The 21,300-nt window shown below is 36.8% G+C and overlaps 1 protein-coding gene and 1 pseudogene across 18 annotated transcripts in view; both read left to right on the forward strand.

Annotated features, from left to right (window-relative positions):
* Window positions 1–21,300, forward strand: part of AHI1 (Abelson helper integration site 1) — a 255,463-nt gene that overhangs the window by 154,739 nt on the left and 79,424 nt on the right. For 12 of the 18 annotated variants that reach the window (XR_013441089.1, XR_013441091.1, XR_013441092.1 and 9 more), the window contains one exon: window positions 19,897–20,059. The exons of 3 other annotated variants lie outside the window; for them this stretch is intronic. Coding sequence is in view for 9 of the 15 variants with exons in the window: in XM_078054696.1 (XP_077910822.1) it covers window positions 19,897–20,059 (163 nt within the window). In the remaining 6 variants the exon portion in view is untranslated. Of the gene's footprint in view, window positions 1–19,896; window positions 20,060–20,294; window positions 20,527–21,300 lie in introns of those variants that run through there. 3 more of the 18 variants (XR_013441090.1, XR_013441096.1, XR_013441097.1) reach the window with 3 other exon arrangements.
* Window positions 13,225–14,009, forward strand: LOC144378953 (rho-related GTP-binding protein RhoQ pseudogene; annotated as a pseudogene).

The following is a 21,300-nucleotide window of genomic DNA, read 5'->3' on the forward strand; positions in this document are numbered from 1 at the left end:
AAGAACTGGAGTGAAGGAATGAGAAGGTAATTGTAACTATTACCCAAGAATGAGGTGATTGGGCTTCATCCCTTCTTCCTTGAGACTTATTGTAAAGTTCATTGTATACACACAAGTTTCAGCTGGTACCTAAGTATGACTGATTCCTCAATTGATGTTTCTGATCTTATTCTTTCCTTTCTCCATTCTGCTAGAAAAATCTTTATAAGAAGTACTTAGGCTGTTAACAATTAATTGTTAACCCAAAGAACCTAAAACCTAACCTAAAAATGAGTACAGCTCAATAAAATTCCTGTCTTCCCAGACTTTCATTGGGCCTTTCCACTGTAATTTTCTATCCCTGGTGCTTACCAGCAAAACCTTGGTAATATGCATATTCCGCTTAGCTCTCTCTCTCTCATGTCCCACGTGTATTTCTTTCTCTTCCATTATATTTCCACAGTCGAACCTCTCTTGTCCATTTCCATAGCCAGAATCAGGGCTCTCTGCTCTGTCATGGAGAACTGTGGTCTCTGTATTTTTGCTTGAATCTGTTGTTTTATTCATCGTAACCAATTTTACTTTCCATAACCATAATTTCTGTGATGCTCTTTTTTTAACCACAGCTTTTTTTTTTTTTTAAAGATTTTATTTATTTGACAGAGAGAGAGAGCGAGAGTAGGAACACAAGCAGGGGGAGTGGGAGAGGGAGAAGCAGGCTTCCTGCCGAGCAGGGAGCCCGATGTGGGACTCGATCCCAGGACCCTGGGATCATGACCTGAGCCGAAGGCAGACGCTAAACGACTGAGCCACCCAGGTGCCCTAACCACAGCTTTATTTGGATTTAATTCACATAGCATAAAATTTACCCTGATAGGGGCGCCTGGGTGGTTCAGTGAGTTAAGCGCATCTGCCTTCAGCTCAGGTCATGATCCTGAGGTCCCAGGATCAAGCCCCTCATCCTAGTCAGGCTCCCTGCTCAATAAGGACTTCTGCTTCTCCCTCTCCCTTTGCCCTTCCCCCTGGTCCTTCTCTCTCTCTCTCTCATTCATTTTCTCTCCAAATAAACTAAAAAAACATTTACCCTGTTAAAGTCTATAATTCAGTGGGTTTTGGTATATTCACAGTTTTACAACCATCACCACTCTGATTTTAAAGTATATTTGTTACCCAAAAAAGAAATCACATACTCATTAGTAATCCCCACCACCATCGCCTTCTCTCTCTAGCCCCTGGCAAATACTAATCTACTTTCTACCTCTATAGATTTGCCTATTCTTGACATTTTTATATAAATGCAGTCATATCATATGCGACCTTTTGTATCTGGCTTCTTTCACTCTGCATAATGATTTCAAAGTTCATCCGTGTTGTAGCATGCATTAGAATTGCATTCCTTTTTATGGCCAAATGATATTTTGTTACATGGATATACCTCACTTTATCCATTAATCTATTGATGAGCATTTGGGTTGCTTCCATTTTTAGCTATTATGAGTAATACTGTGTAAACATCTGAGTATAGGTCTTTGTGTGGACATGTTTTCGGTTCTCTTGGGCATAAATTTAGTAGTGGAATTGCTGCGTCATATGGTAACTCTCTGTTTAACATTTTGAGGAACTGCCCAAATATCCTCCAAAGTGGCTAAACCATTTTACAATCCCACCAGGCATGTATGAGGGTTTAAATTTCTCCATATCCTCACTAACACTTGTTATTGTCCTTTTTATTATAGCCATCCTAGTGAGTGGGAAGTAGTATCTTGTGACTTTGATTTGTTTCCTTAGTGACTAAGGATAGAGCATCTTTTGAATTGCTATTTGTGTATCTTCTTTGGAAAATCTATTCAAATCCTTTGCCCATTTCCTAATTGGGCAAATTTTAATTATATTTTACTATATTATAAATTAAAGATTTTTTAATGAATATGTTATATATGTATATGTATATATTGGATTGAGAGATTATTATGCCAAATGTAGAAATGAATTGTTGTTTTTACAGATCAAGTTGAAGTTAGCAAATCTATATTTAATTTGGAAAATAGGACCACATTTATAACTGTGCGCATCCTCAGAAATATTTTATTACAAAATCCCTCTATAATAACTCAAAGAACTTCAGGAGTTAAATAGTAATAGTTATGCCTAATGCTTACTGAGTACTTAACTATGTGCCAGGCATATGATGTATAAATATATACATATTATGTATACATCAGTTGCATAACTGTATAAATTATACATAAATATAAATATGTAAATAGATTTGTATTACTTATATCTAATTGGGTTTGTCTTTTTATTGACTTGTAAGAGTTTTTTATATACTCTGAATACAAGTCTCTTATCAAATATATAATTTGCAGATATTTCTCCGATTCTATAGGTTGTCTTTTCTCTTCCTTGGTTATGTCCTTTGAAACAAAACATTTTTTTAAAAATTTTTATAAAGTTCAGTTTATCTACTCTTTTCTTTTGTCACTCAGTGTTTTGATGTCATATCTAAGAAACCATTGTCTGATCCAAGGTCACAAAGATTGACTCCAGTTTTCTTATGAGAGTTTTGTACATTTAGTTCTACCTTTAGTTCTAGAATCCGTTTTGAGTTAATTTTTGTATATGGTGTGAATTAGGAATGCAACTTTATTTTTTTTGCATGTGGTTATCCAGTTTTAGCAGCACCATTTATTGAAAAGACTGTTCCTCCCCCATTTAATGGTCTTGGCACCCTTGTCAAAAATCAGTTGACTGTGAATGTGAGGCTTTATGTCTGGGCTATTTAATTATAGTGCATACAATTCCATATGCCTGTGTTTGTATCAATAATCTACTATTTTAATTACTATACCTTTGTAGGAAATTTAAAAATCCGGGCATGTCCTCCAACTTTATTCTTCTTCTAGATTGTTTTGGCAATTCTAGGCTCTGTGTTTCTATATGAATTTTACAATCACATTCTCAGTTTCTGTAAAATTTTTGATAGGGATTCTGTTGAAGCTATAGATCAAAATTGAAGAATATTTTCATCTTACTCTTTCAATCTAGTAACATGGATCTTTCAATTTATCTAGATATTCTTTAATTTCTTTCAATGATATTTTATGATTTTCAGTATTTAACTCAGACTTTTATTTGAAGTACTTCATTTTTTGATGATATTGCAAATAAATTGGCTTTATATTCGGATTGTTCATTCCTCAGGTATAGCAATATACATGATTTTTTGTATGGATACTGTATTCTGCAACCTTTATTCTAAAAGATGTTTTGGGGGTTTTTTTTGTAGATACCTTCAGATTATCTATATACAAGATTATGTCATCTACTAATAGAGGTAGTTTTACTTCTTCCTTTCCACCCACATGCCTTTTTATTCCTTGCCTAATTATCCTAGCTAGAATCTCCAGTTCAGTGTTGAAGTTGTCTTGTTCCTAATCTTTGGGGGTAAACCTTCAGTCTTTGACCATTAAGTATGTTTTTAGTAGTTGTGTTTTTTGCACATAGCCTGTATCAGGTTGAGGAAGTTCCTTTGTGTTCTTACTTTGTTGAGTGTTTTATCAGGAAAGGATGTTAGACTGTGTTAAGTGCTTTTGCAGTATCTGTTGAGATAATTGTGTGGGTTTTGTCCTTAACACCTTAATATGGTCTTTTAGGGGTACCTGGGTGGCTCAGTGTGTTCAGTGTCCGACTCTTGATTTCGGCTCAGGTCATGATCTCAGGGTTATGAGATTGGCCTCGCGCTGAGCATGGAGCCTGCTTAAGATTCTCCCTCTCCCTCTACCCACCCCTCTCTCTAAAATATGTATATATATATATATATACACACACACACACACAGTCTTTTACATTGACAGATTTTCATGTTAAACTAACCTGTCATTCCTAGGATAAATTTCACTTGGTTATGGTGGATAATCCTTTTTACAATGTTGCGGATTCTGTTTACAGGTATTTTATTCATGCTTTTACATCAATATTCATAAGAAATCTTAGTCTGTAGTTTGCTTGTCTAGTTTTGGGATCACAGTAATACTGACTCCGTAGAATGATTTGGAAAGTGTTCATTTCTCTTTTATTTTTTGGAAGAGTTTGTGAAAGATCGGTGTTATTTTGTATTTGAACATTTGGTACAATTCACCAATGATGCATACTGTGTGGGGGCTTTTCTTTGTGGGAAGTTTTTTGATGGCTAATTCAGTCTCTTTACCTTACAAGTCCATTTAGATTTTCTCTTTCTTCAGTCAGTTTTGTATCTTTCTAGGAATGTATTTGTTTTATCTAGACTACTTAATTTGTTAGCATACAGTTGATAATAGCGCTCCCTTCGGATCCTTTTTATTTCTCTAAGGCCAGTTCTGATATCTCTTCTTTCATACTTGATTTTATTAATTTCACTGTTACCTCCCACCCCATGGTCAGTCTAGATAAAGTTTTGTTAATTTTATTGATCTTTCAAAGAACCAATTTTTAGTTTTATTGACTTTCTTTTGTCTTTTTCTATTTGCTATTTCATTTACTTCCATGTGTTTATCATTTTCTTCCTTCTGCTTACTCTACATTTAGTTTTATATTTTTAGTTTTAAAGTTTAAAATTAGATTATTGATTTGATATCTTTCTTCTCAATAAAAGCATTTACAGCTACAGAATTTCCTCAGATCACTGTTTTTTGTTGCAGTCATACATTTTGGCATATCATGTTTATTTTTTTGTGTATCTTTTCCTAATTTCCCTGGTTGATTTCTTTTTGATCCATTGGTTATTTAGGAGTGTGTTGTTTGATTTCCACACATTTATGAACTTCCCAAAGGTCTTCCTGTAACTGATTTCTGTTTTCATTTCATTGTGGTTAGAGAACATGCTTTCTATGATTTCAGGGTTTTTTTTAAAGGTTTATTTTATGGCGTAGCATATAGTCTATCCTAGAGAATGTTCTGTGTGCACATAAGAAGGATATGTACTCTGCTTTTCTTGGGTACAGCATTCTATAGATGTCTGTTTGATCTAGTTGGTTTATAGTATTGACCAAGTCTTCTGTTCCCAGGTTGATATTGGGCCTAGTTCTTCTCACTGTTGAAAGTGGGGTATTGTAGTCTCCAAACATTGTTGTGGAACTGTTTCACATTTTAGTTCTACCAGTTTTGCCATAGGTACTTAGAGGCATATGTATTTAGAGGCTGTATTAGGTGCACATATATTTATACATACTTAAGTCTTCCTAATTGACTTTTTTATCATTTAAAATGTTCTTCTTTGTCTCTACTGACAATTTTTTTCTTAAATTCTCTTTTGCCTGATACTAGAATAGCCACTCCAGCCCTCTTTTGATTTCTGTTTGTGAGGTTTATTTTTTTCATCCTCTATAATTTTTTTTTTGTCTTTAAATCTAAAATATGTCTCTTATAGACAACATACGGTTGGATCATTTTTTTTTCGCATTCTGGTAATCTGTATCTTCTGTTTGGAGTGTTTAATCTATCTACATTCAAATTAATTACTGATTGGGTAGAATTAAGTCTACAGTGTGGTTTTGTTTTCTTTTTTTTTTTTTTTTGAGGGGAGGGGAGGGGGAGGAACCAAGGGAGAGAGAGAGAGAGAGAGAATCTTAAGCCAGCTCCATGCCCAGCGTGGAGTCCGACGCAGAGCTCCATTTCACATATCTCACAACCTTGAGATCATGACCTGAGCCAAAATTAAGAGTTGGACGCTTAACTGACTGAGTCACCCAGGCATCCCAGTTTTTTTTTTTTTTTTTAAGATTTTATTTATTTGAGAGAGAACATGGGGGGGGCAGAGGGAGAAGCAGACACTAGCAGACTCCCCACTGAGCAGCGAGCCCAGTGGGGCTTAATCCCAGTAGGGCTTGATCCCAGTAACCTGGGATCACGACCTGAGCCAAAGGCAGAAACTTAACCAACTGAGCCACCCAGGCACCCCCCAGTTTTGTTTTCTTTATGTCTGATGTATCTTTTTGTTGTTTTATTCCTTTATTGCTCACTTTTTCTAGTTAAATTAATATTTTTCACTATACCATTTTAATTCCCTTTTTCTTTTTATATACTTTCTTTGAGTTCTCTTAGTAGTTACCCTGAGAATTACAGTTAACCTTTTAACTTAAAACAATCTAGTTTGGATTAATATCAGCTTAATTTCAGTAGTATGTTAAAACCTTGCTATAATACAGCTCTTTTGCCTTTTGTCTCCTTTATGCTGTTATTGTTATTCAGATTACATCATTATACATTGTAAGCTCATCAATACATTTTTGTAATTATTTCCTTATGAAGTTGTCTTTTAAATCAGTTGGAGGAGGTACCAAAAAAAATATATATATACTGTCTTTCATATTTACCTATGTAGTTAGTTACCTTTTCTACTGCTCTTTATTTCTTCATATAGATTTGAGTTACTGTCAGAATGCCCTTTTGTTTCCAACTGAAGGACTCCCATTAGTTTTTCTTGAAGGGCAGATCTGCTAGTTATGATCTCTCTGTTATCATTTATCTGGGAATATGTTAATTTCTCCTTCCTTTTTAAAGGATAGTTTTGCTACTTATTGAATGATAGGTTGAGTCTTCTTTTAGCACAAAATATTGAAAGCCTATTCCTACTAACTTTTGACCTCCAAGATTTCTGATGCAAAGTCTGTTGTTAGTCTTACTGAGAATCCTGTATGATGTGTTGTTCTTCTCTTGCTGCTTTCAAGATTCTTGGTCTTTGTCTTTCAGTAGTTTGACTATGATATTTCTAGATGTGGATCTTTTTGAGTTTATCCTGTTGGAGTTTGTTTAGCTTCTAGGATGTGCATATTAATGTTTTTCATTAAATTTGGGGGGTTTAGGGCCATTATGTACTCAAATATATTTTTCTCCCCTTTCTCTCTTTTCTCTCCTTCTGGGATTCCCACTAGTCATATGATAGTACAGTTGATATCCTATACATCTCTGAGGCTCTGACATTCTTCTTTTTTCTTTCTGTTCCTCAAACTAGGTAATCCCAATTTACTTATCTTACAAGTTCACTGATTATTTCCTCTACTAGTTCAAATCTCCTGAACCCTTCTAGTTAATATTGTACTTTTAAACTCTGGAATTTCTATTTAATAATTTCTGTTTTTAATTGATATTTTCTATTTGCTGTGATATATATATTTTTATATATATATATATTTTTTATTTATTTATTTTTTTTTTTAAAGATTTTTTTTTTTTTTAATTTATTTATTTGAGAGAGAGAGAATGAGAGAGAGCAAGCACATGAGAGGGGGGAGGGTCAGAGGGAGAAGCAGACTCCCTGCCGAGCAGGGAGCCCGATGCGGGACTCGATCCAGGGACTCCAGGATCATGACCTGAGCCGAAGGCAGTCGCTTAACCAACTGAGCCACCCAGGCGCCCTATATATATTTTAAATCTAGTAAATCTAATGTCTGGGCTTTCTCAGGGACAATTTCTGTTGACTCATTTGATTCCTGTGTAGAGTTATACTTTACTGCTCCCTTTCGTGTATCATAATTTTTTGTTGATAACTAGACATTTGAAATGGTATAATGTGGCACATCTGGAAATTAGATTTTCTACACCTACTCCCCATGGCTTGTCATTTTGTTATTGTTACTGTTAATATTTATTTAGTTGGTGACTTTCCTGGAGTAATTCTATATAAAGTCTGTATTTTTTGTGTTTGACCACTGAGGTGTCTGTTTGGTCAGCTAATGGTTAGACAGAAATTTCCTTAAATGCCTGGAACCAAGTTCTGCAACCTTTTCCGAGGGGTTCTGTGTGTGTGTTGGGATATGTTTTCATTGCTTCAATAGGCAGTTTATAACTCTGCCTTACTTACACTTCACCTTCTGCTTGCACAAACTGTCAAGGTTAACCAGAGATGAAAAATTAGAGCCTTCTCTGGGCATACACACAGTCCTGCACATGCACATGGCCTTCTAGGTTTCCAGGAAGGTTGGAGCTTTTCAAAGTATCCTATAAACATGTCATTTCCCAATTTTTCCTTTTAATTTTTTGGCCAGTTCCTTATTTGTCCTAACTCATATCATCATCTAAGTTGCCACTGACTGTTTTTGACAAATGCCCTCAGGATACAGTGTTCACACCGCTGGCTCTGAGTCACACCAAATAAAGACAAGCCAGAGAATGGAACTTTACAGACTTTTTAGGGGCTGCCACACAGGTCATATAGTGGCGCTTCCCTGGATATAAGGCTTTGGAGGCACTCTGAACCCATTCTGCCCTATCTGGTGACTGCTAGCCTGCTAGGTTTTGGTTACCATAGTTGTGAGTCTGTTTTTAAGGCTGCCATAGAAACTGGCAAGAGGTTAATGGGAATGGGACAGGTTAAAACTCCACAAAGCTTGCAGTTTTTGCCAAGATTCAACTGGTTTTTTTGGGAAATACATATTCCTTGGATTGTTGTAGGGCTTTGGCTAATTTTCATACTTCTTAAAAAGTTGGGTTTGACCATTTTTGTCAGTGTTCTTGCCTTTATGGAAGAGCCAAATTTTCTCCCGCATTCCAAAAGTGCTTCTCCTCTACTCACTTGTTCATGTGCTCAAGTTTTCCATTTGCATCTTAAAAATTCTATGTGCCGATTCCTGTTTTTCCATTTGAAATACTGTTTGGTAAATTTTATAGCATTTTACTTATATGTGTACATCTCCATATGTAACACATTTAGAATTATATAGTAACATAGGGATGTTTTCCATTAAGCTTTTTCATTATCTTTCTGTTATTCTTATCTTCTTCCCCACTAAACCAAATGCTCATATGTGTGTACATGAGCTTTCCCTAGAATATTTGGATTGACATTAGAATTGGAAATAGACGAGCATCAGTGTTTAAGATGAGTAGTGAATTATTGATGTCTGGCTATTAGCAACCTGAAAAGCTTTTCTCTTTACATTTATAAACTGATTACTTAGGTTTCTTTTGCACAGTCTTTCCTAATTAACTCTGCCTGTAGTCATTTCAATAATTCCCTCCACCCTTGAATATGAACTGTAGTAATCAGATGGGCACACATGTTAATACACATATATAAGCTGTCACCTTGGCCCAATTTCAGTTTCCCACCTAACTTCCCAGTTCGGTATCCTCAACAAATTGTGACTAAGAAGCTAATATGAAGAAAATGCTTTGATGATTTTCTTCATGTGCTTTCTTTAATAGAAATACCAAGTTTTTAACACCCTCCTTTCAGCATAATCTTAACGAAAGTCACAGTGAACCGAGCAGCCTCATATTTACTTGGTTCCATGAAGGCCTCTAACTTCAAAATTAAATATGTAAATTTACAGATTAAAAGCATAGGCTTAGGAGAAAAGCAGACCTGCTACTATCTAGAATCTTCCAAACTGTGTGATTTAGACAAATAATAATTCTTTTAGTTTATAATTAAAGAAATTAAAGGCATGATAAATACTAAATAGGGTAGTAGTTATCAATACATGTGTATGTTTACAAATGTGCACACACACACACACACATATACATAGAATATGCTTTAGGGCACCTGGATGGCTCAGTTGGTTGGGTGTCCGACCCTTGGTTTCAGCTCAGGTCATGATCTCAGGGTTGTGAGATCAAGCCCTGCTTTAGGCTCCACACTCAGTGGGGAGTCTGCTTGAGATTCTCTCTCCCTCTGCCCCTCCCCCTGGTCATGTGCTTGCTCTCTCTCTCTCTAAAACAAAAAAAAAAAGAATACGCGTATATACACTATGTGCTTAGCACATCCCTGGCATATAGTAAATATTAAATGGTAGATACATATATTTCTAGCTATATCTAGACTAATATACACATACTTATAGCATAACAGATTATTAAATAACAGATGTACATTAATGCTGAAAAAAGACCCAAACTGAGATTTATATATTTGTTTTAGAACTTGTAAATTTAAAACCTTGGTTCAATAAAACTAAGACATCTAACTGAGGTGTTTTTATGTAAAATATTTCATAAAACAGAGCAGATTATTATAAATGTATTAATTTCTGCTAAACTTTTAAAATAAAGATTTTTAGCATATAATGTTTGAAACAGTATATTTTTCTTAATTTTATTCTAAGCATTTTCAGGTCAGAACCATAGGCTGCATTTCTTTGAATTTCCCATACTATGTACACTGCCATACATATAGAACACACTTGAGATACTTATTATATGAATGAGATATTAATTAATTCATCTTTTTAGAAATTGTTTATAATTTTAATGAATTCTGTTAATAAATTTAACAAATGTTCTTAAAAGTGCTCTTAAGTAGTTCTCAAAAGATTGTCTTGAAATATCAAGGACTGCAGCGGTTTGCACTTAGGGTTGGTGGCCAGGAAATCCTGAAGATGCCATTAAGCATCAAAAAGAGATTTAAATTTTGTTCTCTGAAGACTTGTCTCCAGACCTTAGGTTTCTTTAAAGTAATACGTCTGTTATCTCTATAATGCATGTTTAAGCCCAGAGACTTACACTTGTACTTTGCTCTAAAAGAAAACAATAGAAATTGCAGCTCACTTAGACATTTTAGAGTTCCTGTAGGTGCCTATTCAAGTTTAGAGGGGACTTTTCCAAAGTAGTTTGGTAGCAATACAGGTCTATTTGAAGACCCTTTCATAACTTATTTATCTATATTTATTTTTAAGTTTTTAACATTTATCTGTTTATGTCTTTATATTCTTCACAAATTAATACATTTTTTTCATTTTAATATTTATAAATTTTTGTGTTTCAGTATTTTTAAAATTTTTTTTACTACCTCTCACAATTCTATGGCTTATGGAAACACCTGGCCAGGAAAGTAGCATCTACACATAGATCAAAACCAAGTAATAAATGCAGTACAGTAAAAGGAAGAACATTCATTTATCATAAGAGATATATTTCTATCTATAATCTCTCTTAAACCATGGAGTATAAAATTTATAACTACTAAAATTGTGTCTATAAATTGTGCATAATATGTTCTTTGCAAATACTTGAATTTATTTTTGTTTAAATATACATCTAGTTTTTTCTTACTAATAATTTTATATTTACTCATAGCTCATGGTTTGTTAAGAGAATTTAAAGAAATTCATCATACTTTTCAGAAGGAATTATAAATTATTATTTTAGAATTTAATATGAGCATACACCCTGATACTATGTATTAGCAACTTAAAGTAGATAAACAGAAGAGTAACTTGTACAAATACTAAAAGTATCCCTTTTTTGAAAAGGGCTACTAGACCAAAAACAATGAAACATCCAATAAAACAGAAACTCTCTTAGATATTGTCTGTATGATTCACTGCTATCTCCCTACCCTATAAGAGACAGTAAGCACAGTAGGTACGACATGATTATTGCTAGGTGAACAGATTTGATTTTTCAGTTTTGCTTGTTTTTCTATTTTAAAAATTTCACTAATCCTCAAGAGATTGTAGGGAAACCTAAGAAATGTTTGCCCTGACTCCTAGTTGCAGTTTGAGCTTGTGCTTTTTGATAAAATGACAAAATAGATGTTGAATTACTCAAATCTGGAGCTAGTCAACATTTCAGTGAGACAAGAGGAAAGCTAAGCAAGATAAGTAAAATTAATAGGAAAGGAGGAACAGGTTTACTTTTTTTTTTTTTTAAGTTTTGCCAGTAACACTTTGTTATAAGATTTAGCTTTATATTTCTTACCCAATCAGTTGCGTACTTGATATGTGCAAAAAATAAGTGTGCATGTTTTATAAAGTAGATCATTGAAATAAAGTATTAACTAAACTTTAGGCATGTTAGAATCACCTGGAAGCCTTGTTAAAACAGATTGCTGGGCCCCTCCTCAGAATGTATGATTTTAGTTGCTCTGGAATGGGTCTAAGAATTTGCATTTCTAACAAATTTCCAGGTAATGTTGTTGCTGCTAGTCTGGAGACCATACTTTGAGACCCTAATCTAAACAAGTGATTCATAAATCTCCCTCTGCTATCCCTCCCAAGAAAGAAAATTAAAGTACACTGTCATTTTTCTTAACTAACAAAAAAAAAAAAATCTGTAGTCCAGTCTATAAAAATTTGCATCATTCTCTTGATTTTTTTAAAATGTATCTCGATAAAAAGATACATTTTGGAGACTTTTTAAACGAAGCACTAATGATTCACTGTAACAAAATGTATGAATTATGATTTCCAGTAAGAAAAGTTTTAAGTGAATACTAATCATTGTATAAAATGAGTAGCTTTATTTGTGAAGTCCAAAGGTCAGGACATTCGTATTTGTCAAAGTGGTATTTCCAAATGATAATTCAGAAGAAATGTTTTATTGTTGTTCTTTATTATTACCAGGAGGCTTTTCCTGTGTAGTGTTGCAGCAATCAAACAAGCTTTTCCAGTTCATGGATGATCACAAATAATACAGCTACACCATTACCCAACAAATTAATATTTTGAATTTACTTTAAAATCTATGAATGCTGTTCTTTTGGAATAGTTATTGGAGTACGTGGTGTAATAGAATTTTAAAGCTGGAGGGTATACCACATAGCATCTGATCCAAACCCCTTAGTTTACAGACATCCAGTCTGAGTGTTTTATGATATACTTCAGCCTTGGAGGCCCCAAACAAGACTGAAAACTCAATATTTTGATTCCTAGGTTGGTATTCTTTCCAGTGCCCTAGTTACTTTACCAGAAGGTATTTGAATTAAATATTTTCAAATATTTGTTTGATGAAGTATATAAAATTCACATATACTAGCATTATATAGCAGGATAGAAACAGAGAGTTTGTCTGGTACAGGGACAATAAACTTTGTGCAATTATTTACTTTTTTATCTCTGTTTCTTAATTTATTATTATCCAGATAAGATCAGTTAAAAATAACAGGACCTTGGTTTCTTTTTTATAAATATCTTTCGGGTATCTTACGTAGTACTTGTGGAAATAATCATAAGAGACCATATATATTCCTACCACGTGATGCTAGAAATAGGGCTGTATGTTTCTTTATTCCTTGCATGAAATAAAATATAGGCCCAATGTCACTCTTAGTAGTCTTTGGATATTCAGTAATGTGCTTCTGTGCAATTCAGAATTTATTGTTAAATTTGGTTTTCTACTAACATTTTTTAAGCTGTTCTTTTTTTCTGTTTTCATAATAAAGACCAAATATTCTGTAATTGACATTATTGAGGAATGAGACTTTCTTAAAGCTTATTTTACTTGTTAAGTAATTACCGGGGGCAGTGGACGGGCATAGGCAGGGCAGGAAAGGGGGCCCACCCAGAGGCTGGCTGGCTGCAGCATGGCTCATGAGCTGGCACACTGATGCTCAAGTGCATGGTGCTTGGTGAGACAGGGTGGTGGACAAGACATGCTTGCTCCTGAGTTGTGCCACTGACACCTTCCTGGAGGAGTGGTGCCCACCATCTTCAGTGCAGTCAGCCTCAGTGTGGAGAGCAGGCAGCACCTCTGAGGCTCTCTGACACAACGGGCATGATCACACAGGAAAGCTATCCTCTGAGGCCTTCATCTTATCCAATGACTGTTGTCTTCCTTTTATGCTGCTCTGTGGCCTCATTTCAAAATGTGAAGGAGGAGTGGGCACCAGAACTTAGGGAGTACACACTAGATGTGCCTCGTTTAATAGGAACTCAGACTGATCTGCAAGGGGACCCCACAGCTGTAGCAAGACTGAATAATACGGAAGAAAACCCTGTATGTGTAGAACAAGGACAGAAACGAGCAAAAGAGACAGGAGCTCCCATGTGGAAAGTTCAGCTTTAACCCAGAAAGGGCTGAAGACAGTGTGTGATGAGGCTGTCATAGCCATTTTGACTCCAAAGAAACGCACAGTTTATTTAAAAAAAAAAAAAAAAAAAGTATCAAGATGTATAAACAGTTTTTTGATTATATGAGAAATATTTTCAGTGGCCAAGGAAATGGTCTGTTTCTCTCAGAAAGCAATTGAAGTGCTACAGTTATACCCAGACCTCTTCTAAATAGCGAAGAAGTTTAGAACTGGAAAGAAGGGGGTGGAGGTGGGGGAACCCCTGTCCTTAGAGTTTTACAAATTCATTAAGAATGTTTCCTAAATGTCCAAGCAGCAGAAAACAGCATCTGAAACACAATCTATTATAAACATTTTGTTTCAGCTGGAAGGTACAGTCTTTCAGGCTGTTTCATAGGTTAAAAAGCTATAGTCCCATCATGTTGTAACTACATAAAAAACAGTGCTGTAAGTGGAGCTGCCTGGCTTAAACCATACTTGTTTCTGCACAGTCCTTATGGAATCTGCGAAAAGAAATACCTTCTCCCTTGGCTCCAGTTAATTGTAAGAACAGGCAAGAGCATGTAAGTCACTTTCTGTTCCAGTATACCCAGAGTGGTAAAATCATAAGACTAGCCACATAGCCAGAGGCCACTCTAAGGATAGAGGAGAGGGCCATTCATGAGGATAAAATACATAAGATAAAATTTTTTAAAAAAGCATGTCTTATTATCACTTGTGTACAAGTTAGGTTTATGTAACCTAAATATTTATTTATAAAAGCTTAATGTGCTTTCTTAAAGAATGCCAAACGTATAATAAGGTCATAAGTGCCTTTATCATGAGCACTAAAACTGTACACATTTTAGTTAATGTGCTTTTAACTGTAACAAGGCATCTGGCAAAAAAAAATAATAATTACTGAGATGTTACTTTTTGTTTCACCTTATGTTAATTGGTCATAATCCTGCCAGTAACCATAAAAGTACCCTTAATAAGTCTTTGGCTGAGTACTGATGTGCCCACACTTGGGATAAAACTCCGTAAGGAAAGAACCATCAGGAATTAGTAGGCTACATAGCAGAATGGGAACAATTCACATTCCTGACAGCCAAGTTGGAAAAACCTTCTAATATGTGGGGCATCGAGTAGAATTACCAGGAGGATCACACCCTAGTAGTGGGGGTTACTGAGCCCTAGACTAAAATCCTCCTGAATCTGCTCTAACAAAACTTAAAATCAAACCTGGAAAGGGTCAAACTAATCTCAAGTAACTACATGCCAGAAAAAGGTCCAACACTCTATAAGGGAATACAAGAAAATCCAGCATTCACCACAGTAAAATTCACATGTATTAGTTTTCTAGGGCTATTATAATAAATTACCACAAACATGGTGTGACTTAAAACAAGAGAAGTTCATTCTTTCACTATTCTAGAGGCCAGAAGTCTGAAATCAAGTTAAGCAAGGAAGAAAGCAGAGGGAAGGTGGTGGGATCCAGATGAACATTGGCTGCAGCCTTGCACAAAGAAGTTCCCCAGTGACCATAGATCCAGCTGAAGCAGTCAGTACTAGAGGAGAAAGTACTCAGGTGTCTGAGTTTATTCAACATAACAGCCTGTTGAATGACTTGGGACCATTATGAATATTGAATCTTAGATTATATTATAGTTGAAGTTGCAAGAAACCTCTGCTGCTGAACAATACTGGTTCCTTCAGTACACTGGTTTCAAGAACCCTTGAGACTTCTTCAGAGATAACAATAATAATGAAAAATCTCTCAGAAGATAATATAAAGAAGAATTCACCTAAATGTCTTATAACAGTCTGGCAGACTCTGCTTTTTTAAACCAAGAAATTGTCTCTGGCAAGCACTGCTTTGAAGACTGAAAAATGAATGTCAGGAAATAAATAAATAAATAAAAGCTCGCAGCGCCACTTCCCTCATGACTGCCCCCAAGCAGTTCGGCAAGCTTTGCGGAGAAGAAGGAACTCTGTTTCAAGTATGTGAATCGTGGACAAAATTTGACCATTTCCCAGACCTGTCATTACCAACGTGGGCACATAAATGAATGTTTTTGAACTTCTTTTGCAGAAAGATGTCATAACTGCTGTGTCAGCTCAAAGATACTGCCGAGGATATTCTGTCACATAAGTGCCAGAGCACTGTGTGGTACGTTGTAAAAGATACTCATCACAAGAATGGTCAAGACACATGACAAGACCTACCAGAAGACAAAAAATAGATACAGTATTAATTTAAAACAAACCTCTTGATGGGATTGTGTCTCCCAACTTTTTTTTTTTTTAAAGGTTTATTTATTTATTTATTTATTTATTTATTTGAGAGAGAGAGCATCAGCGGGAGGGGCAGAGGGAGAAGAGAATCCCAAGCAGACTGAGCGTAGAGGCCCATGCAGGGCACCATCTAACGACCCTGAGATCACAACCTGAGCCGAAACCAGGAGTCAGACGTTCAACTGACTGTTCCACTGAGGCACCCCTCCCAACTTTTTTATGGAGCTTTACTTTACCCTAAAACAGTGAGATTGTAGCAAAATGTAATTGCAGATGGGGAAGGCAATTATGCAGAATCGACTGCAAATCAAAATAAGCAGAGAAGTTTACTGTGTATACTAAGATGCTCAAAGAGAGTAAGTGGTCCTCAAATGAGATGGCATGTTGAATGAAAACACACACTGGAATATAAGCAGGTTATCATAAGCCACGTGGCTTTGGTCATGTACCTTCAGTATGATGATGAAGGAATGGTCGTAACTCCACTGCCAGAACGTAGACTTGGCATGTGAAGCACACCGATTCCTCACTGTATAGCGATTGTGCACATACATGTCAGGAATGGTATGATGATGACGTTCTCCAAACACTGTTCCTTCGCTTGGAGGGATGTGGCCTCCCCAACCATCACCCTCCTAAGGATGTTGGTGACAAGGCCATTGTTTCTACATTAAGAGATAATATTATAATAGTGTTGGACACAGTACAGTAAGCTGGTAAGGACCTAAAATGGCTAGAAGTGAGGTATTGGCGAGTGGCGGTGCCAAGACAGGCAGTAGAGAATGATTCATCTGACACCATCAGGTTGTAGAACTGTGTTAGTCTGCCAGGACCACTGTAACAAAGTACCGTCAACTGAGGGCTTCAACAAAAATTGATTTGCTCACAGATCTAGAAACTAGAAGTCCAAAATCAAGTAGCCCGCTGGGTTGGTTTCTCCTGATACCGCTCTCCTGGCCCTGCAGACAGCTGCTTTCTCACTGTGTCCTCCTGTGTCCTTTTGCTCTGCGCGGTTGGCTGTGCTTCTGCTATTTCCTCCTCTTTTTTATAAGGACACAAGTCCTATTGGATTAGGGCCCTACCCATATGACCTCATTTGACCTTAAGTATCTATTTAAAGGCCCTATCTCCAAATACAGTCACCTGGTGAGGGCTTCAACCTATGAATTTGGGGGAGCATACAATTCAGTCCATAACAGGGATATAGAGGGTGGAACGTATTTGCCAGGACTGGAAAGCCATGCAGAACTGGTGTGCTATGCTTGATTGTATTATGAGACGGGTAATCCATGGATACTTTAGTAGGAAAATGGAAATCTAGGATCTTCTAGGTCTTTTGGACCCCTATACCTCTGAAGGAACTCTTATCACCCGACCCTGGTAGACAATTCGGAAAAGTTTTTCTGACTCCAGTTTGATGAATTCCACATTATCAAAGTCCACCCAAGGACACAAGCCTGATGTGGGACTTCCTGAACGATTCTCTTGCCTAAGCTGAATCTCTCCTGCTCTTCTTCCCAGCAGCCACCTCTGAGTCCAGAGAAATAAGCATACACGGACTTCCTACTTCCGTAAGATTCATCAGAGCTGTGCTGTTTCCATGTACCAGAGCCAGGATGAGGAACGGCAGGGGCAGATCCTTACAGTTTTCTAGGACTGGGTTGCAGGTGTCTGGAAGGAGCACAGTGGGCCTGCAAGTGACCCAGGATTGTTGGTCCTGTCAGCACAGCCAACCGCTTAAGTAGTGCCACCCAAAAACGTGTCTGATCTTTCATGAGGGATTAGGATCTCTGTCCCTCCCTTCCTCTCTGCTGCTGCTTCCCCATGTTTGATTCTAGACTGAGATGTCCTATAAATGTATTTAGTTTTGAAAAAATAAAAAGTGTAACTCATAGTTGACTTTAGTCAAATTACTAAATTTCTCTGTGCATAAAATTCCTCATGAAATTGGAGTAAGAATTCATGCCGTCACAGGCTTGTCCTACAGATTGTGTAAGAACTTACGTAATCCACTAGCACTGTACCTAGAACGTGGCAGGCACTCAGAACATTTTCATTAGCTTTCTTCTTCTGTGATAGTACCAAGTAGGAGAATAAAGGAGAAAAGGTTTGGAGACGAAAGAAGGAAGGGAAGAGTTAAAAGTTCCACTTTTACATAAATGATTTGGCATCAGTACACTCAAAGTTATAAGAAATTTGTAAACTTGAAACAACATCCTGCAGAACATGTTGTGAATTACAGACTGTTCTAAGCAGTACAGTTGGAATGGCAGTTGTACCATATCTGACTTGAATTATTATTACTGCCCTAACATCATATAGTGACAGCAGGTAATTCCAGATTTATCCATTAAAATTTCCTGGTTAATGTGTTAATAAATATTGTAAATTAATTAAAAGGCACCATCCAGAGTTTTGTGAACTGTTACGGCATCTCCTACTTAAAACCTTTGTCTCTTCCCATTACCCATAGTATGAGTCTGAGCTCCTGCAGCATGCATGTTCCTTCAGTCCCTACTTACTCCTGCAGCCTCACCTTCCCCCACCCAGCTAGCTGGGCTCTTACCTCTAATTCAGGCTCCCACCAATTTGAACTATTTTGGGTTTCCGTTCCCTGGACGCTGACATGTGCAGTACAGTCTACCTGAGACACGCTTTCCATCTCTTCTCCTGGCCAGTTCCTGATTATCCTTTATTCTCCTGCAGAGCCTAAGTGAGGTAACCCTTCTAGAAAGGATCCTGTATTGTTGTATATTTCGCCCCTAGCCTAGTACCAGGCACGTTAGGATTTCAGTAAATACTTGTTAAGTAAATGAATTAGTACTCAACCTAAATGCAAAGGATTGTAATGATAATTTTCCATTACATATATAGTTGTATAACCTGTTAATTTTTTTTTTTTTATTAAGTAGGCTCCATGCCCAGTGTGGGGCTTAAATTCACCACCCTGAGATCAAGACCTGAGTCAAGATCAAGAGTAAGACGCCTAACCCGCTAGCTACCAAGGCAGCCCCTGTTAATTTTCAAATCCCATTTAAGTAGGAAAAGAAGTAGTTTATCCTTTAGTATACATACCATGTCCTACATTATACAATGCATGACATATAAAATGGATTAAGGTCTCCCTCCCCCTTACAACTGCTATAAGGAATTTCTTAAGTTTCTGTGCACTCATTCATTTTGATTTTAGCTTTTAAAAAAGGAAAAAAATCAAATACAGTGACTACTGTAAATACAGAGAAGAGAATTCTTGTAGAAAGGCTTTTCCTCTTAAAATTGTATCTAGTGAAAATAACCTTAATAGTATTTTAAAAGTAGTCAAAAGATTTAGATTGTTGATATAAAATACCAAAAAGCATGTGTTTGTGGGGAAATATATGTTAAAAAGAAACATAAACAGTAAACCAAGTGATCACAATGAAGTTATGTAATCAGGTTGTTTCATTGCTCTTTCCTTTTTATAAAATTGTTGACATTCAGAAGAATTTTTTTTCAAGTACATCTGCTTAGAGATGGGAGAATGGGATCTAAAGGTAGTATAAAACAATTCTAAGAAAGTGAATGGTGTGTGAGCCTTTTTTTTATTTGCTTCACAAGTAATTCACTTGTAAAAAAATTAACATCTGCTATTTTGAAGCTAATCTTAGTGTATTGAATGCTCTTAACCATTTCTCAATCCCACAGTCTTTTATCTTGCTTCTCCTGCTGTGTTCCCACCACCCCCGATCCCATTAGCAAGCCTTGAGACAGCCTCAGACTTACCAAAGTACTGCTTTGGTTTCAGCTGCTCTTCTGCAAGAGGAAGTGAATGTTGGGGGTTTTCTCTGTGGTACAGTTGTGATAAAGCTGTGGTGGTCTTATCTCTCTCGTAGGTAGTGGCTCTTTATGACTACACAGCGAATCGATCAGATGAACTAACCATCCATCGCGGAGACATTATCCGAGTGTTTTTCAAAGATAATGAAGACTGGTGGTATGGCAGCGTAGGAAAGGGACAGGAAGGTTATTTTCCAGCTAATCATGTGGCTAGTGAAAGTAAGTTTTATGCTCCCTTCCTGGTTTACTAATATGGTATAACTGATAGTCCAAGATTTTATCATTTGCTACCCTTTAATTTACTTAATTTACCCTTTTGCTTATGTTTACCAATGGGTGTTGCTTTTCGTTCTCATGATGCAAAAATAAATAAATACATACATACATAAAAAAAGGGGGGCAGTAATGCCCTAGAAAGCTACTCCATTCTGAGATTGGAATATTTGCTTCACAGACTTATCCCGGGGGCCCTGCCTGTCTGGCTGCCAGCATTCTTCTTCAGCCCTTTCTGCCCACCGCCTGCTCCACACACAGTTATGTCGGCTCTTCTGTGGCCACAGTGACTCCTCAGCCAACAGGCCCCGGCAGAACCTCTAGTTCCCCAAGTCCCATCCTTTGACTTTGTATACCTCAGTTCCACCTGGAACCTGTTAAAACAGACCTGCAGTTGACTGTTTCATTCTCAGGTAAATCAAGTCCCCATTTGTGAAAGGCCAAAGAAATGAGCTGGAGGAGAAATTCTAAACAGGAGTTGGTGAGAGCTGTAGATTTACTACCAGGCCTTGAGAGGTGCAGATAAAACTGATGCAGAGAGCCTGGAGATAAAATAGCTTAAAGACTGAAGAAAGGGGAGAAGTATAATAGTGCTTCCTCAGAAGAATGCTTCCTAGTAACAGTTCCCTCAGTAGTGTGGTAGGAAAGCCCAATACTCAAAAGGTCAGGAAAACGCGGCACCAATACTGATACGCCTCAGTTTCCTCCTGTGAAATGAGGAAGTTGAGCTCTGTCACCTCTAAGCTTCCTTCCAGAAACACTGAAATTGTATAGTTCTGGTGTAAAATGTAGTATAGGCAGCCTCGAGAATACTCCATTTTGAATCATGATTGTTAAGTCTTTTGTTTCTGCAAAGAAGAAATTATTATAAATAACAGTTGACTTTCAGGCTTGTCTGTGAAGCCCCATTTAACCCAAACTAGCTGAACAAAAGTACGATTGATTCCTAAGTTCTGAATTTTGAAAGCAAAAGAGATGAAGGAAGACGGGAAGAATAATTTCTTCCATGAGTACTGGGTGCTGGGCTAGGCACAGATGAAATTAGTTCTCTTTCTGCACCCACCCCTTTGTCTGCACCCTGGTACTTCCCAGGGCCCCCCGCCCCACTCTCCAGGGCTCCCTGTCTCTGCAGCTCTTTCCCTCAGCTTATCTGCTGCTTTCAGCAAACTCCTCCCCTCAAAAGTGCT

The sequence above is a fragment of the Halichoerus grypus genome, chromosome 9 (genome assembly GCF_964656455.1).
Source record: "Halichoerus grypus chromosome 9, mHalGry1.hap1.1, whole genome shotgun sequence".
NCBI lineage: Eukaryota > Metazoa > Chordata > Mammalia > Carnivora > Phocidae > Halichoerus > Halichoerus grypus.